This window comes from Gadus morhua, chromosome 18, assembly GCF_902167405.1.
Source record: "Gadus morhua chromosome 18, gadMor3.0, whole genome shotgun sequence".
NCBI classification, from domain to species: domain Eukaryota; kingdom Metazoa; phylum Chordata; class Actinopteri; order Gadiformes; family Gadidae; genus Gadus; species Gadus morhua.
In genome coordinates, this window is record NC_044065.1 from 17,739,689 (window position 1) to 17,763,733 (window position 24,045).

Below are 24,045 nucleotides of genomic sequence, written 5' to 3' on the forward strand. Positions count from 1 at the left end.
CATGCAAACCTGATGCCCAAATTCTCAGCATAGACTCACTCTTGTTCTGGCTCATTCCCACACGCAGTAACCCCTGGCCTGTTGTTTTGGCGGATTAGCTGTTTTCTAGTTGTGGTGTTGCTCTCCTCAAATGCCGGCACTGTTTCTCTACTTCTCTGCTCAAATGTAATCATATTTATTTTGCCATTTGTACATTGATCCAGCAATCAATGGAATTACCGGCCACCTTAACTCGAAATACTTGAAACTCGAAAAACACATTTTAAATGTCAGAGGGTTAAATCCGCCCAATATCTTATCAAGACAGACCTTTAGTTTCAAATTTTACGTTAGATTATAATAATAAGAAATGATAAAAGGAAAATTTTATTTTGGGAATTTCCATTTGTTCAAAGGTATCTTCATAACACAAAGAACAAAAATGATAAAAAAACATTTTGGCCGATCTTGGTTCCTAAATACTACGGCCAATAGTCGTTTTGCGCTAGGTGAATGTTGACTTCTGTTGCGCTTGTTTTGTAGCCCAGCAGTGCACAGAGGGTTGGAGCCAGGTGGGCGACACCTGCCTGAGGTTGAACTCCAGCCGTGAGACCTATGACAACGCCCAGCACTATTGCAAGAATCTCCATGGCAACATAGCGTCCCTTACGACGGGGAAGCAGGTGGACTTTGTGCTCCAGGAGCTCCGGACCCTCCAGCTGCAGGATAAGGTGGTGAGACGCATTCAACGCTCCTCACGTTCGGTGTTCAGTGTTTTTCAAAATTATCGTGGATTTAAAAAGCGGGTACGATTTAAAAAGGGGGTACGATTTAAATTTCAATCAGAAAGTTCCGACTTCCATATCCTACCAGTCCTACGTTTTCAAATGTTATTTCTTAAACATTAATCTAATATTGCAAAAATATATATTAGAGAAGTGCATCGAGTCATCACTATTCTTTGGACATGTTAACAATTTGGCTCATACACAGAACAGGGCCGTTGCTGGCCGTTTCAGTGCCCTACGCAAGTGGTGGGGGGGGGGGGGGGGGGGGGGGGGGCATCTTTTTATATTTCACTTATATTTCAGACTAGACACCTAGACGCATCTTCTACGAGCTAAACTGCATGCACATGAAAGTGGGCGTAACTCTAACGCTGGGCTTAATGCGGATACATGCGTGAAAACTTCCCAGACGATGTTCTCCTCCTCCTCCTCCTCCTCCGCCACCAGCAGCCTCCAGTAACCCCGCTCTCCTCTCCTCTCCTCTCCTCTCCTCTCCTCTCCTCTCCTCTCCTCCCCTCCCCGCCCCGCCCCTCTCCTCTCCTCTCCTCTCCTCCTCCCTCCTCTCCTCTCCTCTCCTCTCCTCCCCTCCCCTCCTCTCCTCTCCTCTCCTCTCCTCTCCTCTCCTCCTCTCTCCTCCTCTCCTCCCCTCTCCTCCCCCTGCACAGAGGCTGTCCCCCTGGGTGGGCCTGAGGAAGATCAACGTGTCGTACTGGGGCTGGGAGGACATGTCTCCCTTCACCAACAGCAGCCTGCGCTGGCTGCCCGGGGAGCCCAACGACTCGGGCTTCTGTGCCTACCTGGAGGAGCCGCTGCTGTGGGGCCTCAGGGCCAACCCCTGCACCGCCAAGACCGAGGGCCTCATCTGCGAGAAGGACGTCGGTGAGACACGCACGTGCATGCACACGCGTGCAGTGCACACATCCACAGTTACGCACGCCAATGCGCGCACACATCCACATTTATGCAAGTGCATGCGCACACACGTACGCACGCCCGCATGCACACACGCCCACAGTTGCGCACGTGCTTGCACACACACTTCCACATTTACGCACGTGCACACACACATTAGGGCTTTGACTTTTGCCCAAAAATCATATCCGAAGTGTGTTTGTTTAGTAATATTCTAATATATTTGAATATTTATTAATAATATTTTGACCATTAAATGCCTTCAGTAAGACCTGGATTGGGCTTCGCGAGGTTTGTTTACCGGCGTTGCTATGGTTACCGGTCCTGCGTGTTCCAACGGTTTATTAGGTTTCTAATAAATCACTGTCTTATCAATACTTCATTCACTGCCTCTTCCGTGGTCATTACAATATTATGAATAGACTGCGTCGGGTTCTCTGACGTCCCTCCCTCTTGGCCTGCCCATAACAGGAGTCAAAAGCCCTAACGCACACACACATCCACACGTACAAACGTGCAGCGACACATCCAGATCTGCGCACATGCATCGACACACATCCACACGTACGCACATGGAGAGATGGGTGGGTGGGTGAATCGATGGATGGGTGGATGAATGCTTTTATAGATCGAGGGTTTGCTAGATGATGCATCCATGGATAGGTGGGTGGCTGCCTGTATGAAGGACGTTTAGCTGCAAGGATGCATCTATGGACCTTTGGGTGGATGGATGACGGATGGTCGAAAAATGTGTCTGTGCACCCTAGCGCCTACTCGATCCCGTGGAGGTGTAGGGTGTTTGACTTTAGGTCGCTCTTACTAGGCCCCAATATCTACCTGTAGGCATCCAAGAGCAGGTCACCCTAACGTCCACCGTGCTGCTTTACGCCATGCATCTCTTCGTCACTGTGAACCGCTAGCGGTGAAATCTGCTACGAGGCCGCATGGTAAACAGGGGTGGGGAGGGGTGGGGAGGAAGAAGCACTGAGCGGGGCCGATGCAGGCTTGGCCACGAGATGCCTCTCGTGTGCTAAAGGACTTTAAAGAGCCAGCGGACCGGCCCTCCAGGGTATATGATTTGAAGGGGGCTTCTCAGTCGCGCTGGATATTAGCAGAGCCGACGGTAGGCGGAGGGGGGGTGGTGAGGGGAGGGCTGTGTATCGATCCTACAGGGTTTGATTTGAGTAACTGTGTGTGTCTGTGTGTGTGTGTGTGTGTGTGAGAGGAGGGGGAGGGGGAGGGGGAGAGGGGTACTTAGAGAAGCGCCTCCGACCCTCTCCAATCAATACTGTACGTCGGCAGTATCTAATGCTATCCCGCTCTGCCTCTCAAACTAAAAAAGGATCCGTTTGAGAGGAAACGAGGCAGCAAGACTGACGAGACAATTAGGTTGTTGTTTTCTTTACTCATCTTGGGACTACGTTGTGGGAAAAACAACATGTATACTGTATATTAAAGCAATATCACACTAAAGGGAGTGCTGTTATACTGTCATAGGTATGAGGCCGATGTCAAAGATAATCCCATACAGAAGAGCTCTTCAAGTGCCTGTTAGTAATTAATAGTTAACAGTAACACGCTGCAACAGATTATTTTGTTCAATCAATTATTTGGCGCCACCAAGACAAATAATTCCGCAACTGGACCTGGGACTGGACTGTTGCCAAGCAACACAACAGTTCCTGCACACTAGCTTGCTTCTTGGTATAGGACTAGACCGTAACGCAGACCAGCCACCTTGTACCATGGGCATTTATTTGTGTTTTCAATTTAATCTGTTGACAGTCGATTTGGAGGCATGTGTGAGTCTGGTGAACAGCGTATTTCGTTCATTTAGTTCACGGTTATTAGAAACGACTGTAAAGCGGAGTGATACTTGTATAGTAAAAAGGCCCAGAATTTCTCATGTCCAATCAAATAACCTGGTCAGCAGTAATGTTTTTATATATATATATATTTTATTATATATTTATTATTATTATTTACACCATTTATAAGCAGAAAGATGATCTTTGTTCAAGGATACACATTCTTCATAACGAATTCTTTGAGCTAAACTCTGATGTTCTTGTGTGGCTGCCCACGTGAAGCCCGTCGCAGCGCCGTCTCTTTGCTCTGTATTAATAAAGATTGGCGGATGCGCTCGCTAACCCCTCGCCTGCCTCCGTCCCCAGGGAACCCCAGCCAGAGCACGCGGCCGCCCTGCAAGAAGCCCTGCGCCCTCCACGCCACCTGCGGCAACTGCACCAGCCATGGCATGGAGTGCATGTGGTGCGGCAGCCGGCAGCGCTGCGTGGACTCCAGCGCCTACGTCATCTCCTTCCCCTACGGACAGTGTCTGGAGTGGCAGACCACCGAGTGCCTGGGTAAGACGCGGGGGTCGCTGGTGGGGGTGGAGGGGAGAGGGAGGTGGTTTGGACAGGGGAGGCGGTGGGTGTAGCGTGGCGGTGAAGAGGGAGGAGGAGGTGGTGGCGGAGAGAGGTGGTGGAGGTGGTGGTAAAGAGGGTGGAGGTGGGGGCGGAGAGAGGTGGTGGAGGTGGCGGTAAAGAGGGAGGAGATGGGGGCGGAGAGAGGTGGTGGAGGTGGTGGTAAAGAGGGAGGAGGTGGGGGCGGAGAGAGGTGGTGGAGGTGGTGGTAAAGAGGGAGGAGGTGGGGGCGGAGAGAGGTGGTGGAGGTGGTGGTAAAGAGGGAGGAGGTGGGGGCGGTGAAGAACAGTTGGTCGATACGGCGTGCTAGTGTAGAGGGAGATGGGGGTGTAGGGAGTGGAGGAGGTTATAGACGGAGTTGGAGGTGGTTGTGGAGGAGGTGGTGGTGGTGGAGAGGTTAGAGGAGGTGTACAGGGTGGTGGAGTTGGTGTAGGGTGGCTGGGGGTTGGCTGTTTGTTTTGATGGCAGTGACTCTGTGCCCCTCACTCTCATATGTCCCCGTTTCTGACTCTTATCCTTCTGTTTATCAATCGTTTTCTCTCTCTTCTCTCTTCTGTCTCTCTCTTGCTTATTGTAATTCCCCCATTACATGACTTCAATAGCCTAGTATTAGCGATTAACATGTATCACCTAGCCTGAGATATGAATTAGAGATGGCTTTGTCAATATCTGTCAACAGGCACCCAGAGCCCTCATGTGGAGGGTTAGAGCAATCTACCGTGAGGGGGGGGGGGGGAAATATGAGAACACCATTTGATTGTCAGGTTATCTTATTGTGTCTTGGTATAACGCAGTTGACTCTCTTCAGGTCCGGAGCTCTATAACGATGTATATCAATTCAGCTTAGGACACGATCTTAAAGGGATACACCAAGGTATTTTAAAATTGGCGTTTGCCTGCCGTACCCAGATTCACGTTGTTTATTTCCAAATTCCTCATTGTGCTTCCAGCAGGTTTGTTTGCTGTGTTAGCGTTGTCTTTCCGTAAGCTGCTTCCATTGACTTACAGCGTTACGATAAGCTAACTCCTCGTGTGTGGGGAGTACACTTTCTGTTGCTACAAGGTTATATCAGAATACGTCTGAACCAGAAGTCGCTTATCATCATCACTAGCAGATGAGCTGATATCACCAAACATATTAAAACAATAATGTTCCAGACCTTTGAGGGGTGAATATCTGGTTGAATACCGGGCACTAAAGGACAAGGCCGAGAGCGTTTACATCCCCCACTGAAAACACCCCTGAAACTCCCTAGCAGATGATTCTTTAAATATATGAAAGGGTTGTTCTCATGTTTCTTGACCGGATACACTGCATGCGTGGTGGATTTCTAAAACGAAAACGGATGTAGCTAGATTTTGATTCCTAATGACCTAATCTCTTGAGATGTGGACATGGAAGATTGATTTGGGGACTGGTAATAATGCTGGGGAGCACAAACAGATGGAAATAGGATTCACGTCATTTTGTTTTGATCGAGCCACACGGACGCAATTGTAATCAGCCCTCGGTCTCGATGACAAACAATCGTTGATTTCAGGTTTTTCGGCCTGTAATTTTCAAAACTGTGTTTGAATATGAAAAGCATAACTAAATCCAAGCTTTTTGTTGTGATATCTTCATGTGTTGCACCATGTTCACTAACATTTTGACAGCATTTGCAGTAAAAACTGATGGTTACATGTGCCACAAGGTACATTTGGGAATATAAAAATATCAACAAAGTGAAATCTTTTTAAAAGCGAAAAATCTTAACACACACTCATAGTCTCTCGCATATCCCATCTTCAGGTAACTTTACACTAAATAAATATAAAAAGTTTAACCTTTCACTTTAACCTTTTCCCGGCCATTATGTGCGCTGAGAATACGCTGACCTTCAGCTGAGGCCAGACTAGAGCCCTTCCACTTCCAGGTGAAGGCAGAAGACGGTGCCTGTGTAAAGACAACGCCGCTTCCCCTGCCGGGTCCGCTGCTTTGCAGCCCGGCATCTTAACAACAAACTTAAGTGCCCACAGCCCGCTAATGATTCCCACGGCGTTCTCATGGTTTCGCAGCCATTAGCGCAACAGCCTGCCATTTGTTTGACATAAGCGGAGGGGCTGGGTGCACAGAATGTTCGTCTCCTCTAACTATCGCCGGTGCTCGCCTCCCTCTTAAATTGTCTGTCTGGGAGAAGACGACGGTCAACGCTGGAGAAACTTGTCAAGCAATTTAGTGGTCTTGCGTTTTCTGGCAGTTGGCGGTTTGAAGGGAGGGGAAGGGTTGCCTCGCTAACCAAACCTGCATTTGAGCCTTTTTTTTTTGCAAGTTTTGTTAGCGTTGTTTGCTCGCGCTCTTTGTTTGCTGCGTCTTCCGTTTTTGTTTTGTTATTGCTGTCAACTCCTTCTTTTTTGTCACTTCTTTCTCTTTATCTGCCCTTTATCATCTTTCTTTTTTGGGCTCCTTGCGAGAAACATACAATGTTATTGTTGCGCTTTGCTGTGTGCCTGAGCTTTGCACAAAGAGTTTTTCGTACGGCCTTAAATCTCATAGAAAATTCCAAATGTTCTCTAATGCATAACCCGATTTAACCAAAAAAATACTGCTTTGTCTTCTTGATGAAAATTAAGAGTTTTTATAAACATTTCCTTCACTAACGGCCCAGAAGAAAATAGTTCTGGTATATATAAGTCCAATTGATTCTATAGCACTTTTCTAGACACAAATCTAAACTAAATGGAAGAGTAAATACAGAACAAAAGAAAAGGTCACACATTAGATCATTCAAAGCAATTTGAAGCCGAGTCAAGTAGCAGGAAGAGTGAAGTAAGTATAGGTGAGGAGGGTGAAAGCGCCTACACACTAGGCCACAAACCTATGTATGACAGACAATCTTCTGACTCAGAGAAAAGAGGGGGGAGAGGGGTTGATCGGGGCTGAAGTCAGCTCTGATTTTTGTAGTGTTGTAGGCCTTAGCCCACACAAATTTTCCGCCCCATGTAGAGTTGGGTGGGCAAAGATTTTTTTTCTTCAAACGGCTTTGATATTATCAAGAAACACTCGTGTAGAGTGGGGGAACTGAGGCATCAATCTGCGATTTACAGAGGCAACAGCCATTAGGAATAAACGTGCCTCTTCCTTGCAACGGATGAGTCCGAAGTCTGGATTAAAAGGTTGAAAATCTGCCTTAAACACTTTTTCTTCCTTGTGATTTTGTGTAGCTGAATCTGCTGGCCAACCACATGGTACATGGCAATCAGTCATTTAGTCTAACCTGCATAAACGCTGCCTTGATACGTTGGATACGGGTTCTTTTCAGTAGGATTGACTTGCCTGTTCCTTTTAGAGAGTTGTGGATAAATCCATCAGCTATTACACAAATCTACCTGGCCAAACTCATTGACCGTTTAAATCAAAGCGGACATTTTCCTGCGGGATCGGGCAAGGTTTCAGAGAAGGCTCGGATATTCGCCCAGTCTTCGTTAGTGGGTCCCTGCATCGTGTTCCCAGTCGACCAACGACCCCAAGGTAAGGCAAGACTGTTCGCAAAGACGTGCAGTGTGTTCTGCTATCGTTGGCCCCGACTTCAAAAGTCACCTAGTGGACAGGAGCAATCAAATAAAAGGGCCATTTTGAGTACTGCTATGTAAGGGAGGCAAAAGTTGGCGATCTTTTTTTCTGAATCTTTACCAATCTATTTCCCTTTGGCGGGCTTAGGGTTCGACGGAGTGCCCTAAAATGTGGCCTTTAAAGCCCATTAAGACTGTCGCTGTGAACGGCTATTCAATGGAGTTAACCTAAACGCATGTATTAAACGTTGGCTTGTGTTGTCGTCTCCCTCTCCAGCCCAGAACTGCTCGGGCCTGCGGACGTGCGGCCAGTGTCTGGAGCAGCCCGAGTGCGGCTGGTGTGGGGACCCCAGCAGCACCGGGCGGGGCCTCTGCATGGAGGGGTCCTACCGGGGGCCCATGAAGAGACCGGCCAAGCAGGGCCAGCAAGCCCAGCACCAGAACCAGGACATTAGCCTGGAGCCGGCGGTGTGCCCCCGAGATAAGGGCTACGAGTGGGCCTTCATCAGCTGCCCCGGTGAGTGGAACCCGTCCGGGGACTATCTCTTTATCCTTCACCAGCTCGTCTCTTAATGGTGGCTCCCACAACTTTCTTAGTTACTTTTAGTCATCTTTTTTACTATTTGATGTTGGTACGTTAGGCCATTGTTGTGCTGCAAAATAAGCTATTCATTCTCAAAAAAGTGAGATGAATGCAATTTGAACAGCCCCATTAAAACACCCTTTGTATTACTCCCCCGCCGCCTGGAGACATCAGTTAATAGTGAACTGATAATTATAATATCGACAACAATTACAGCAGTCAACCAAAGCGCTACATGGCTGAAAGTCTTTTAGGCTGTCTGTCCGGGGCCGGACGTACCCAACAGGAAGTGGGACTTTGTATTCCCCATCTGCTGTAACGCTTTATTCTTATTCATGGATAGCCATTACATCGTCCCCGTGCAAGGAATCTCTCCCAGTAGACCCAGTGCAGTGCTGGGAGAGATGTACCATTAGTCCAGTATACGCGCTTTAAAGCCACAGCGCGTAAGCCGATCGCCGTGTGTTCAGATGTGTGCCGCTCTCCTGTCAATGGGAACACATGTGATGGGGTTTGTGTTTCAGTATCGGGTGACGCCAGCCAGCACCGCTGGGTTTTGGTTAATTTTCACTATTAGGATTTACATTCATATGATTTGTTTTTTATTTGACGCTTGGAAAATAGAAAATGATGTTCTGGTCTGGAACGCCCATCATTGCACTGGTTTTCATAGTTACACAAGCCCTCTTTGTTTGCTTTCTCATTATTCGCTTCACACGGACTAGAGTGCTCTAGTTAGGACTACCAATGATTGTTATGTTTATGTTTTAATTGGCAATAGCATCTTAGTTACATAATACCGTTGTTTTGAACTTGTTTTGAGCGTATGATGAGAACGCTCGCTTCATATTGGGCTCAAGCCTACTCTGAATTAAAAAAGTAATTACTTTCATTCTTAAGTGTTGTTGTTGTTGTTTCACCGGCAGCGTGCCAGTGCAACGGCCACAGCACGTGCGTCAACGGCAGCGTTTGTGAACAGTGCCGCAACCTGACCACCGGGCCAAACTGCCAGACATGCATGCCTGGTTACCATGGAGACCCCACCAATGGCGGGAAATGTCAAGGTGAGTGAACGGAGGAGAAAAATGCACAGCAAGATTATATAGATATGCTACTGTACAAAAGTTTGGGGTTGCTTCGAAATGTCCTAATTTGAGATTTTTATTTTGTTCAATAAAGAAACATTAAATGGATCAGAAATACAGTCTAGGCTTTGTTAAAGTGGTAAATGACTATTCTAGCTGGAAACGATATTAATACAGAGGTCATTTCCAGCAATCTTTACTCCTGTGTTCTATTGGTACATTGTATAGCTAATCGTGTTAAAAGGCTAATTGATGATTACAAAACCCTTTTGCAGTTATGATAGAGCAGCTGAAAACTGTTGAATTAATGACGAGGACATGTCTATGTCCTCGTCATTTGATGGAGCGATAATTTTTTATGTGCGTAGTGTGAGTTTTTATGGAAAATATGAAATTGTCTGGGTGACCCCAAACTTTTGAACGGTAATGTATATATTTATGTTTTTGTTTCTTTTTGATGACATTTTTCTCAGCCATGAAACCTTATCTTCTGTGTTTGTTGGGGGTCTGTTCTTTTGCGTCGCCATGTTTTATCAATTCTTATAAGTTCTTAAATATGTAAATGATAACGAATAACTGACGTGGGTGTCTCGCCTGCATCTTAATGTACTTTAAGAGAAATCAAATACAATTCTGGTGTGTCTTGGCAGACGTTTGAGATGATAACGATGAACATTTAAATAATGGTGATGTCTCTGGTGTCCGTTATAAAACGACACCCGAAGGCGTCTATGGGTTCCTATCTGAGTAGGAGACAGACCCGGTCACCTGGATGATTCCATCATGTTCCCAAAATGAAAAGAGCGAACCGTCGTCACTGCGCGCCATGCCTGTTGAGATGCTGAGTCATCGGCCAGTGAGGGGACAGTTAGTCAGCCCGTGAGCTCGGCTGTGTGTCGTTATGCTTCCGAGAAATTGGAAGTTTAGTCTGAGGTAATCAGGCTGAAGTTGCTGATGAAATCGGTTTATTATTATTATTCAATTATTGGTTATTTAATAACGCCAAATGAGTCGATTCGTACCCTTGTTTATAGCAAAAAGTATTAAGACGCAATGAAGTTGTGCTCTACCTGTAACAAATATTAATCTAACCTAAAGCGTTTAAAAGGACAACATCTTTATAAATACTGGAAATGAAAGCCATTTTTTCCTTATTGGAAGTCCTCCAACATGCGTACGTTGATTGTTATTTTTTTGCGAAGCCTGCTGCTGTGCTAAAAGCCTTATGTCATCACTCGCGCCAGCCTCTATCGAGTTAAATCATTCCGCCATTACGGCCCCCGCTTTTAAAGCCAAATTGGCCTTAGAACAGCAGGTAGCAGTCACTCAGGTTGAGTCAGGTTCTGGACACACTGGGAGCCACCCGCGGATAGTTGACAGCGCTGCGGCGACCAAAAACATGTCACTGAAATTGTGAGTGAACTAAACCAGCTCAGCTGATCCGAAAGAGCTAACCACATTGTCACTGCTAACAAGGAGAACGTACACTTTTAGCCTTGGCTATCAACATCATTGCTACGGCTAAGTGGTCAACTAAGTTGACCACAATTCAGACAGAATAAAACATTGTGGACTTCAGGAATTCATTTAGACGAAAGAAATGACAAATTATGAACAAGACATTGCTTAGTCTCATCAAATATTAACTTCTTCTGTAGCAACAGCTTACAAAGTTGTAAATAAATTATGATTATAGACCCTCTAATAATGTTTGAATATAAATGATGAAGAGACTACATTTAAATTGATGAATAAACAAACAATAATGCCTCAAGCATTAGTGTAATGGATCTTCTGAAGGAAGATCAGCACCTCTACCTTTTAACCTTTCCGGGCATCGTTCATCCAGAATAATGCATTGTTTCTTTGAGTGTTCTTGAATAGCATTAGCAGACAGAATTCCTCCATACAGCACTTAAGCTTTCTTTAAGCATTATACCAATAAAACATGTGTTTTACCCAATTGAACCTTTTCAGAAATGAAATGCGAAAAAAGGAAGAAGGAAACTAAATGACTACGACGCGAAACGTAGCACTATTATGAAAAGTTACATGGTGGTGCTGGAAAGGAGAATGGTGACACAGCGCCACTGTTGGCCTACATTGTAATAAATTATATTTCTATAACATCCCTGATATAAACGTCGCAACCTTGATGCAGCCTGAGTGAATAGAAATTGGATCTCCTTAATTTCTCGATGTGAGGAAAAGCAGAGCCCCCCAACTCATAAGACCGGCTCGGACAGGAAGAGATTCATTTCAGTGACTTGGGAGTAGCGAAAATGTATCTTATTTCAAGTTAAATAACTAGCAACGTTTATCTCTAGCCTAAATCCATAGAAAATATGTTTCCTAAATATCTAGAATACCGATGGCGGCACCAAGTTAGGCTAGCCATTCCTAGTTGCTAACGTGTTCAACTCCGAGCCTAAAGGTTTTGGATTCAATCTCCACAGCCAAACCTGTAGACATCCTTGAGCATTATGCCCAAACCCCTTCCTGCTGCTAATTGTATAGTTTATCTCAATCCCTGAGGTCCCTTTTAGTCCAAGGCTTCTGCTAAACCACTGAATGGTCAACGGTAGTGCGTATAACATCTGGAACCAGGGATTACTGAGATGGGGTTCCCTGTGTTGAAAGGACACCCGTTCAGACCCGTCGGCGGTCTGACTATGGGAGCAGGGCTGGTGGTTCTCGGGTCTCTCTCTAGGGGAGTTAATATATTAAATATACCGACGGAGGAAGTGGAGTTACAGTTCCTCAGTGGAGGGATGGATTAACCCATTCCTTCCCGCTGGGGATTCAGCGCGGAATCGCATTCCTGATGGATGACATTCACATACGCACTGTTAAGTGGACCCACGTACACACACACAGACCGATGGACACACACACACACACACACACACACACACACACACACACACACACACACACACACACACACACACACACACACACACACAGGAGTTTCCTGTGGTTGCCTATATGATATCTTAATGCATACATTAGTCACTGCCTGTAATGGGACCCTATGCAGAGCACAACAAACACACCCACCTGCCATCGGACCCGTCCCGCTGGCCGTCAGACCAGAGGACACTTTAAGTACCAGATGGTACAATTACCTCCACATTTACACTGGGGAGCACAAAGCACATCTATGCTTGGAGAACAAGATACGTTTACGTTTTGAGAACTAGTCCATTTATATATATACAGGTGGAGAACAAGATATACATCTGTGCATTCATACTTTGAGAACAAGATAGATACATTTGGAGAACAATAGATATTTACACTTGGAGAACAAGATATATTTACGCTTGGAGAACAATAGATATTTACATTTGGAGAAAAAGATATATTTACACTTGGAGAACAATATACATTTGTTTTTGTGGAAGATGATACATTTATACTTGGAGAACAATCTGGTGGTCTTTGAGGTTTATGGAAATGTTGTGAATAATGATGCTTTGGAGTGAATGCTTTTGAATAAAATTAAGTTGTGTTTGAGAAAGTGGAGAACAGTCATCTAGCGAACGTGACAAACAACATTTAGCATCGCTGACGTCACAGCAGCACAACGGCGCTTTCATCAACTGTAGCACTTCAGTACGCAAAGAGAGCCAAACCAACAGGACAATTCAAAGGGGATCGATTTACCTTATTGGTGTTTATTTCTTGTGGTTGACAATTTGATAACAATACATACAAAACAGCAGTATATATATATATATATATATATATATATATATATATATATATATATATATATATATATAATACATTCCATATACAATATATGTCTATGTTATTAATATTGTGATGGGCTAGGTGTATAGAATGGAAGAAGCTGTGGCAAACATTTATAATTCTGGTCTTAACTTTATTGACAAGCAAAGAAAACACTGCACCTTTTTTTGTTTTGTAGGTATCAAAAGGAAAAATATAAATCCCTGCAAGTACCCTCTGGAACCAACAGAGGGAAATAGAGTGTGTTTAGCAACGGCCTTTCAGGAAATGAAACAACAACTCAATGTGAATTCTCTCATACTATACATTTACCAGGCTCTCGACACAGCATTAGCCTTTTTACATAACATTAATCCAGCCCTAATAGCCCCGCTAACACGCCGTACCAGCATGCTAACTGTTGGTCTTGCTTTTAGTGGCAGTTCTCGAGCTAAAGATCAGCTGTCATCAAGCAAGGTGTATGCTAATGGCAGTGTCAATGTTTTTGCTCATATAATGCGTGCGCTACTGCAGTGCTATGCTGTGCAATCGGTGAAATACTAACGAAAAATATTGTACTTTATTTTCTCCTCCTCTTTCTCCTGTCGCTCTATCTTTTACTCCCTCCTATTCTCTTTCTCTCTGTCTTGTCCTATTCCTATTTGCTCTTTCTCCGTCCTTCCCTCCTCTCAATCTTTCTTACTTTCGGTGTCTCCCTCCCCTCTCTCTCTTTCTTTCTTTCTTTCTTTCTTTCTTTCTTTCTTTCTTTCTTTCTTTCTTTCTTTCTTTCTTTCTTTCTTTCTTTCTTTCATTCTTTCTGCCTCTGCCTCTTACTGTGTCTCCCTCCCCTCTCTCTTTCTTTCTTTCTTTCTTTCTTTCTTTCTTTCTTTCTTTCTTTCTTTCTTTCTTTCTTTCTTTCTTTCTTTCTTTCTTTCTTTCTTTCTTTCTTTCTTTCTTTCTTTCTGCCTCTGCCTCTTACTGTGTCTCTCCTCCCCTCTCTCTTTCTGTCTTTCTGCCCTTCTGTTTCTCTCGGTGTCTCTCCCCCTGTCTACCCTCCACTAATGTCTCCCCCCTGCTCTTTCCATCTCACTTCTCCCCCCTCCCTCTCTTGTGTCTCTGTCGTCCTCTGTCTCTCTCAACTCTGTCTCTCTCACGCTCTCTGTGTCTCTCTCTCTCTCTCTCTCTGTCTCTGTCTCTCTCCCCCAGCCTGTAAGTGTAATGGCCATGCCAGTGTATGCCAGGTCCTGACTGGGAAGTGTTTCTGCACCACTAAGGGAATCAAAGGAGAGCAATGCCAGCTGTAAGTACGCACGCACGCACACACACGTACGTACGCACACGCGCGTACGCGTGCACGCACGCAAGCAAGTATGCACGCACGCACGCAGCCCGGAATGAGCAGTTGGAGTTCCAATTCATCATGATTTTCTAGAATTAACTGCAGCTATATATTTCAAGCATGACTCAGAAATTTGGCGCCAGTGTACGATAGATGATTGGAATTAGTTGAACAGGGTTTTTTTTGTACTTTCTTCTGAACAAGTCAAACAGCACACACCGAATAACCACTTGATTGGTCAACAGCTCACTGAACCACCACTTGATTGGTCAACAGCTCACTGAAGTAACAAAAATATATATATATTATGCTTGGATATGATACAGTTTGATTACATTTCTAGTTAATTCCTATAATTTTCAGATATTTAATATTTCCAAATTCCCAAGCTTAACTTCCCATGATAAGCTTCCGGAAATTTACCGGAAATTTTCAACCCCTTTGCAACCCTACTGAACCACCACATGGTTGGTGAACAGCTCACCAAACTGACACATGGTTGGTGAACAGCTCACCAAACTAATACATGATTGGTCAACAGCTCTCCGAACTACTACATTGTTGGTCAACCGCTCACCAAAAAAACATAACTAGTTACAGCAGAAGGAACCAAGAGGATTGGATAGAAATATCACTACACTGCCATGATTGTTCAACCTATCACAAACATACCACATGATTGGACAACATATCACCAACATACCACATGATTGGTCAACATTTCACCAACATACAACATGATTGGTCAACATATCACAAACATACCACGTGATTGGTCAACATATCACAAACATACCACGTGATTGGTCAACATATCACCAACATACCACGTGATTGGTCAACATATCACCAACATACCACGTGATTGGTCAACATATCACAAACATACCACGTGATTGGTCAACATATCACAAACATACCACGTGATTGGTCGATACAAACCAATACCACCCGGGAGGTGTTGGAGGACCATGGAGGTCATCTGTCTGCGGCGTAAGCAGGCCGGACGCTGCCTTTAATCACACTAATGGGCCTAGAGTTATGGGAGGGTCATAGACCCCGTCAGATCCAGCCCACTCAGCACACACGCACACGCACACACACCAATATAGACCACTTCTCTTTTATTCTTTTTGTGAAAGACCCCAATATCTCTAAATGCTTTGATGAGATGAAAAAACGCTGTGCTGCAATAATGTGTGTGTGTGTGATATAATGTGTGTGTGTGATATAATGTGTGTGTGGCTGCGTGGGAAGGTACTTCACTATTTATGCATCGGCTTGCTCTAATGTATTCCCTGGTACTTTGTCTATTTTCATTTTGAATGTGTATGTCTTTTAGTGGGGAGTAGATCTGACTCAAATGACATTTGATATCACTCTCTTTCACGGCGCTTGGGGCGACCGGCGTGTTTTCACTGAATTAAAGCACAGCTAGATTAGTCTGGTTTACTTGTGTAATCATCACACATGACTTCATTTGCTGCTGTTGTGTTGTTTTGTCTATTTGGAGCCCAGTTGGTGGGCAGCCTTCTCTTAAATGTGAGGTTATCCTTGGATTTTTCTCGAGTAACATTTAGACTGGCCTGGGAGTGCATTTGAAGGTGTTCTTCTCTTTGAGAATGCAGAGAGAGAGAGGTGGAGGAGGAGGAGGAAGAGGACGACTATGAGACTTTTGGTTCACATTACAGTCTTCATTGCTCAATTCAGAACCAGTGTGTGTTCAGACCCAGTGTGTGTTCAGAACCAGTGTGTGTTCAGACCCAGTTTATGTTCAGACCCAGTGTGTGTTCAGAACCAGTGTGTGTTCAGACCCAGTTTATGTTCAGACCCAGTTTATGTTCAGACCCAGTGTGTGTTCAGAACCAGTGTGTGTTCAGACCCAGTGTGTGTTCAGAACCAGTGTGTGTTCAGACCCAGTTTATGTTCAGACACAGTGTGTGTTCAGACCCAGTGTGTGTTCAGACCCAGTGTGTGTTCAGAACCAGTGTGTGTTCAGACCCAGTGTGTGTTCAGACCCAGTGTGTGTTCAGACCCAGTGTGTGTTCAGACCCAGTGTGTGTTCAGATCCAGTGTGTGTTCAGACCCAGTGTGTGTTCAGAACCAGTGTGTGTTCAGAACCAGTGTGTGTTCAGACCCAGTGTGTGTTCAGACCCAGTGTGTGTTCAGATCCAGTGTGTGTTCAGATCCAGTGTGTGTTCAGACCCAGTGTGTGTTCAGAACCAGTGTGTGTTCAGACCCAGTTTATGTTCAGACCCAGTGTGTGTTCAGATCCAGTGTGTGTTCAGACCCAGTGTGTGTTCAGACCCAGTGTGTGTTCAGATCCAGTGTGTGTTCAGACCCAGTGTGTGTTCAGACCCAGTGCGACCCCCCCCCCTACGGTTGGAAGGCCAGAGGTCACATGTGTATCTAGCGTTCTCTCCTTTATATATATCTTCTTTTTCCCCAGATTTCTTCATTTTGCCCCTTCTTCCCCAAGACTTCAGATGTATCAGGATAAAATACACCTACAAATGAGTGCGATAAACTTGCTAACTGTATTGGAATCGGAGCAGCTTCCTGGGAGCGGGAAGGCCAGCAATGAAGGGGTGATTAGTACACCATAACACCAGAGTAACCAAACCAGATCGCCGCGACGACTTTGACGATGATGATGCAGGTGATGATGAGGATGGCGAAATGTCACATTCATCACCGACTGCAGATGGGACGCTAGGCAGTTCAGCGCCCCGCGAAAGGGAAGCTGCTGGCGATGATGCTAATGAGTCATATCTCCCTGTTTCCCGGCTGGGTGGCCCAGTCATCCGTTAGCCTGTTAGCGGGGAGGGAAGGGAGGGGGAGGAGGGAAAGGGTGAGGGAGGGAGAGGAGTGAGAGAGAGAGGAGTGAGGAAGAGGAGCCAGAGGGAGAGGGAGAGCATGAAGAGGGGAGAGGAGCGAGAGGGAGAGGAGCAAAAAGGAGAGGGCGAGGGGGGAGGGAGGGAGAGGAAGAAGAGGGAGAGGAGGGGGATGGAGAGGAAGAGGAGGGAGAGGGAGATAAAGGAGAAGGGGAGTGATGAGGGAGGGGAGAGGGAGACGTTGGAGAGAGAGTAACTAGGAGAGGAAGGGGAGGGAGAAAATGCAGTGACGATTCTTCCCCCCCCCCCCCCCCCCCCACCCCCACACACACACTTTCCAATGCCACCAGGGTGATAACGGTTATGAGAAAACATTCACACACGTTTACCCCTCTTCTGCTCCTCCTACGACACAGGACTCGGGGGATCGTAGATTTCCTCCATCCTTCAGTTTTATTTTACTGGCTTTAGCGATGTTGACCATCGTGTCAGGGGGATTTCTTGGAGATTTTGTTTGCATGGTAGTTTTTGGTTTGAGGCAAAAAAATCTGTCTTCCAGTTTGGAAAATCAATTCCATTCAATCAAACAATGCTATTTAGTACTATTCAGTCATTTCAAACAGTGATTCTCAGCCACCGTAATGGTAATAGGTTCTGTTCTCATTTTTGCAGTTTGTGTTGATTGTACCTAATTACATTCACCAGAACAATGAACAACTGGGTGTCATTAACCAAATAATAAATGTCCAAATGTAGGGCACCTCCCTTGGTGCACATTTCTGAATAACGGTATTTCCCAGCCTATCAAATGCCTGTTGCTGCGCAGTCTGTGTTTGCTGAGCGTGATGCACGTCCTAACATCCAAATTTGGTCGTCGAATCGTCCAATATATGAACCAATGATCAGGGAACAGACATTGATTATTTGAGTTTGATGAGTTAGGGTTTGACTTGGCACAATAATTATACTACTAGAGATACTGTTAAAACGGTTTGAGTGCTGTGAGGCTGTTGCTGTCTTTATTAATGATATATTATTTATAATTCGATTGATACATCCTTTCCCTCCTCCAACCCAACGTGCCGTGAAAGTAGTTCACATTTGCGTACTGGGCCACAGTCGCACAAATGTTGAGAATCCCTTATTCAGACGCTTTTATCTACGTGCTGGCGTCGAGCCTGCCTCACGATGGCCTGTGATTGGCTGTAGAGGACGTGTGTGTGTGTGTGTGTGTGTGTGTGTGTGTGTGTGTGTGTGGTATGACGTCACCTCAGTGGCTCTTCCTCGGTGATGGAAAAAAAGGATCTTATTAGCGACACGCTCCACCTGTCAGACTATTATTTAGTATTTGATGTATATTTGTGTGTGTGTAGGTGTGTGCAAACTGTGCATGCAAATAATGGAGCGATACAGCAGCACTCTGACCATTAAATCCTTGTCTGGGCCAGTGCACACGCACACACCGCGCACCTTACATTACAATGCAGTGTGGGGGATGGCCTAGGGTGCAGATGGGTGCAGTTGTAGATTAAATTAAGATTAGAGCCCAGCAGAGTTGCATTTGTCACTGTTCTCCATGTGTGTGTGCGTGTGTGTGTGTGTTCTCTATCGTCATTCTTTACCAACATTTAAGTCCTCCATATGTCTTCCCCTCTACCTCTAGTGTTTAGAAGAAATAAGCTCTCATCTAAACCTTTGGTGTATTTATAAAAAATAAAAGTCCCACTCCCTTTTCTAAACCTTTGGTGTTTATAAAAAAGGTCCCTCTCTTTTCTAAACCTTTGGTGTGTCTATAAAGAATACAAGTCAAACTCTTTTCCAAACCTTTGGTGTCGATAAAAAAAGTTTTGGCCTATTATGTGCAGTAAATGTAAATTTCAGGCACACATACAAACACAGACACACAGGTTATTCTGCGGTTAACATAGTTTCTGTGTGGTTGTGTATCCCCTCTGATGTCTCTGCTTGGCTCCAGATTTTTTTTCCAAGCATCTCATTGGCCAGTTTAGCAATCATCCCTGTTGCCAGTGCATTAGCCATGTCAACCTTAAATAGGTCAACCTTGGTTTTTTAATTGGTAAAGAGAAAATAAGGCCACAACTTACACTATACTATTTGGTAAACATATGGTATAACATATGGAGAGTGCACATGGTCTAATTTCAGCTATGTAAATTGTAACCCGAATTCCTGCCAGCACATAGTTTGCTTTGAAGAGCACTGTTACACATTCATTTCTAAGTAAATGCCCCGTTGTCAAAGGTTTGACAGATGACCTTTTGTGTGTGTGTGTGTGTGTGTGCGTGTGTGTGCGTGTGTGTTTGCTTGCTTGCAAAGGGCGTGAGTACCATGATGCATACAAGCTCATAAAGTACTCGCTTAGAATAACCAAAAACAAGAACAAATGAATAAATTGAGATGCACAAGCAGCATATTCCTATGGGTCTTTGTTTATTTTCTTTTATTTAGTGAGTTTAAAAAAATAATCAGGGAAAACAAATTTGCTCCACATTTGGATGATTTTGTCTTTTGTGAAAAGCTCCCTTTCCTGGAGGGCAATTACTGAAATATCCCTTACTGATTGTTTGAGGTTGTCCTCGTTGCCAGCCTTCAATGATCCGTTGTTAAACTTCACAGATAGTACTATGGCTGGGTCTTTTCGTACAGACGGTTAAGCTAAGGGGACATGCAAGGAACTTAAAAAGCCCCTAATACACCTCCTGAGGTGATGTTCATTGGCCATCACAAGCCATTTCAAAGGTATCAGAAGTGGGCGTGTCCACCCAAATGTACCCACTGGTTCACTGATCCATCCAAATTCTGAGCTCAGTTCTGAAACATCCTGTAAGGGCATCAGACCACAACAGTGGGGCCTTTGAACCCATAACTTTAAGTTCAGTGCTACTTAGTCTTTCACATGTAGTCATGTTGTTTCTGATTAAACAACCTCAACTTACCTGTTCCAGAAATTGAAATATTGTGTAATTATGGAGGTTTAGCTGCGGGGATCAGAAGGTTACAGAGACTGTTGTACCTCTCTTGATCTCGCTGAGCTGCATTCTCTTCAGACGCTGCGCGTCGGAGATTCCTGTGCGTTGCGACCCTCGAGGTTGTGTGTCGGATTAGCGGTTTTTGGAGTGTTTTGAAATGATAAGCTCGGGGGGGGACATATGTTTCTCCAACAACTGTGAAAACACATTTCTGTTCAGTTTGCCAAATGCTAGCGCCTTAGCAATGCGAGGCACCGAAATCTGGCATCAAATTACTAGTGTTTTGTAAATTTGCTAGCATATCGCAAATGGGCTAGCATTTGCGATATGCTAGCAAACACAAAGTTTCCACGAGTCAAGGAATCATCAAAGTGATCTTCTCTGTGAAAAAAGATTATAACGAGCAAAGAATATTGAATACTGTTTAGTGGAAGAGCTAAGGGAGGAGTCAAAAGCGGTCGCTAATGCGCTAGCATTTGGTGAACGCTATCTACAAGTCAACGTGTTTTTGCCAAAGTTCTCTCCGTCTTATCTGCCCTCTGCTTTCTACCCTTTCTCTCTCTGCAGGTGTGACTCAGAAAACCGTTACCTCGGCAACCCGCTCAGAGGAACCTGTTACTGTGAGTAACGCTCCATCAGAACACACACACTCTTTTTGCCCCTCTTTTCTTCACACAATTGATCTGTTTGTCATACATTCACAATGTAGCCCTCACATTCTCTCTCGCCCTCTGATTCTTACACTGAGTATGGCTTTTGAACGTTGTCTCGATACTCTGATTCCATGTTTTCTTAAACGGATACACACACACACGCACTTACCAACACAGACACCGTCACACACACACACACACACCGTCACACTCAAGTTAACTTTGGCCTGGGTTAAGAGAACATAAGGAATTAGATAATAAAAAAGATATACACTCATAATCGAAAACCAACACGAGAACTGGCTTCTATTATATGGCCTCAAACATGGTTATATTTTCTTCTCGGATATCTATAGTACAAAGCCACAGAGTGCGGCACATTTCATTTCATATGCATCATTACTCATCTCACACTTGGACGGAACAACAAGTACTAGCTTGTTGTACTAGCCCCCCTCCCCTCTGAGCGCAAGATGTAGAAAAAAATAAAAGCACCGTTAGAATACCAGCTGAAAGCCCTCATAAACCAGTGCCTCCTTCAGCCAGGGCACTAGGGTCCCAGCGCTTTAAGGCAGGCAGGCAGGTAGGGGAGGTCCGGATGCCAGGGCTTGTCGGCCAGGGAGGGGGTGCTGGAGGCTATGACCCGACTCACCAGTTGGCTCTGAAGAGTGTTGTCCTCTCGAGGGCGGGCGAGCGCTGCGGGGTGTTCATAGGGAAAGCTATGCTGGATGTATATCACAGCGTTGATTACACACAGTATCGGGGAGGAGGGGGAGAAAACTGTTATGAAGAAAAGGTTTTCAGACGTGAAGGAGTTGATGGATGTTGCAGAGAGACGATGTGGAGGAATAAATACGGCTCCTAATTGAGGATGTTTGTGCCGAGGAATAAAAAGCTTGAAGTACCTCGTAGTCTAACACTGAGTACATCATTTCATCCATGGTAGCCATGGATTCTAAACCCTTTCCTTACAAAACACCATGTCCCGAGAGAATGGATTTGAACCCATGTCCATCATGACAAAGTTCTTCAACGTGCCCCATTCCCTGTTGTTTGCTAGAGTGCACGGTGTGCGTGTGCACGGTGTGCGTGTGCACGGTGTGCGTGTGCACGGTGTGCGTGTGCGTGTGCACGGTGTGCGCGTGCACATGTCCCTCGACTCCACAGGGTCACGTCCTTGGCGTTTCCGTGGCGCCGTGTGATTTGTAACTAACTTGTGTTTAGCCATCGCGGCGTGACGACACCGGGGCCACGGTTGCCAAGGATTTGTCCCCTTCTTGAAATGTCACCGACTGGCATCCATCTTGATGAGGGAGCTAGCGGCCCGCCGCCACGCGTCCCTCGTTTAACCCGCGCCTGTCAAGTCCCCAGTCCCCAGTTTATTTTTTATCTCCTTCGTTTTTATTTATTCACAACACCACCTTTGTCCAAAGGGAGTTATTTATTTATTTATTCACAACACCACCCTTGTCCGAAGTGAGTTAATTTTTTTTATTCACAATACCACCTTTGTTCAAAGCGAGTTATTTATTTATTTATTTATTTATTTATTTATTTATTCACAACACCACCTTATCCAAAGCGAGCTATTTATTTATTAATTCATTCACAACACCACCTCTGTCCAAAGTGAGTTTTTTATTTATTATTTTACATCTTATGCTGAGGGCCACCAAAGCCAGAGCACAATGGGTCAGAATGGGTGTGCTACAAGAGGTTCTGATCCCAGAAACAAGCATAGGATGTCGTAACACACAAACACAGTTTACCCCTCACGGTGCATGGTTCAGTTCTCCACTAAAGACATTAGGAGGGGTCATGTACTTGTTGACGACGTTCATTGAGGTTCAACTCTCTCGGTTGTTTTCAAATCATTTAGCCTAATGTACCTTCAAGATATTTCAGCCAAGTGAAATATCATGAATAGCATTTCTCCCTCCATGAGCACAAAAGTGAAAAAATATGCATACATTTGTTTATAAGGTAAATTAAATGGGTGGTGATAATACTTAGTTTAGTGAAAAACATGTGCTTCACTTAGGATTTTGACAATGATTGGAAAGATTTAACTTATGTTAATATTCCGTTATTTTTTTTACTGTATTGATTGTTCAATTAATCAACAATTGTTCATAACAAATATCAAAACTAATATTTATTTATAATTTTCCCCAAATGCCCCCTTCAAAGTACCCCCAATAGTACTCGTACCCCCATTGGAGAAACTGAATTATACTAAACCTATTTTTAAAGATGCATTTCTGTATCTGTTTTCTCTGTGGTACAGACAACCTGTTGATCGACTATCAGTTCACCTTCAGTCTCATCCAAGAAGACGACCATCACTACACCGCCATCAACTTCATGGCTTCCCCTGAGCAGGTAGCCCAGACGGAGACCCCATGTCATGGGTCAACACTTTGTTGAATCCAACCGTTTTTGTCAGTTTGTTTCGAATTTAAATCATGATGTCCGCTTTGAGACATGTCCAAAGCGTTATTTTTTCTTACAAATTTAACTGAAACATGACATGAATGCGTCTACTTTGTCTTGAGCAATACATGTGCATGTACGTGTCCTTGTTCTGTAGGCCAACAAAAACCTGGACATGTCAATCAACGCCTCCAACAACTTCAACCTCAACATCACCTGGTCTGTGGGATCCACAGGTAACTTGCCACCATCAACCTTCAGATGACCTTCTGATCGTTCTTCTGAGTAGCGAGTCCTTTTTGTAGTGTCCTTTGTGTAGTGTCCTAAGTGGCCTGAGAATAATGTAATGTCGTCCGTGAGTGTCCTCTGTAATGTTTAGTCTCCTTAGCTTAGTGTCCATAGCTCGAATGTCGTAGCATAGCATCATTAGTAAAGCCTTGTGTCCTGAGGCTAGTGTCCTTAGCCTAGTGTCCTGAGCGTAGTGTCCTTAGTATAAGCTTCCTCATTTTGTTTCCTTAGCGTAGTGCCCTTAGTATAGCGTTGTTAGCATACATTGTTGTCGTAAGCTACATGCTGCTAGCGCGGTGTCCTTGCTTAACGTCCTAGCATTGTGTAGTGTCTAGGGTAGGCTAATATCCTTAGCGTATTGCTGCTAGCCTAGTGTTCTAGTGTAGCATCCTAGCGTAGTGTGGTGTCCATACGTAGTGTGGTGTCCTGACCTTAGCCTAGTGTC

At 44.8% G+C, this 24,045-nt stretch overlaps 1 protein-coding gene across 5 annotated transcripts in view; it reads left to right on the forward strand.

Annotated features, from left to right (window-relative positions):
- Positions 1-24,045, forward strand: part of atrnl1b (attractin-like 1b) — an 87,236-nt gene that overhangs the window by 25,396 nt on the left and 37,795 nt on the right. For 3 of the 5 annotated variants that reach the window (XM_030339925.1, XM_030339924.1, XM_030339922.1), the window contains exons 15-23: positions 523-713; positions 1,433-1,646; positions 3,854-4,045; positions 7,935-8,174; positions 9,167-9,304; positions 14,270-14,363; positions 20,794-20,846; positions 23,167-23,261; positions 23,470-23,548. In XM_030339925.1, coding sequence (XP_030195785.1) covers positions 523-713; positions 1,433-1,646; positions 3,854-4,045; positions 7,935-8,174; positions 9,167-9,304; positions 14,270-14,363; positions 20,794-20,846; positions 23,167-23,261; positions 23,470-23,548 — 1,296 coding nt within the window. The remainder of the gene's footprint in view (positions 1-522; positions 714-1,432; positions 1,647-3,853; positions 4,046-7,934; positions 8,175-9,166; positions 9,305-14,269; positions 14,364-20,793; positions 20,847-23,166; positions 23,262-23,469; positions 23,549-24,045) is intronic. The other 2 variants (XM_030339923.1, XM_030339926.1) reach the window with 1 other exon arrangement.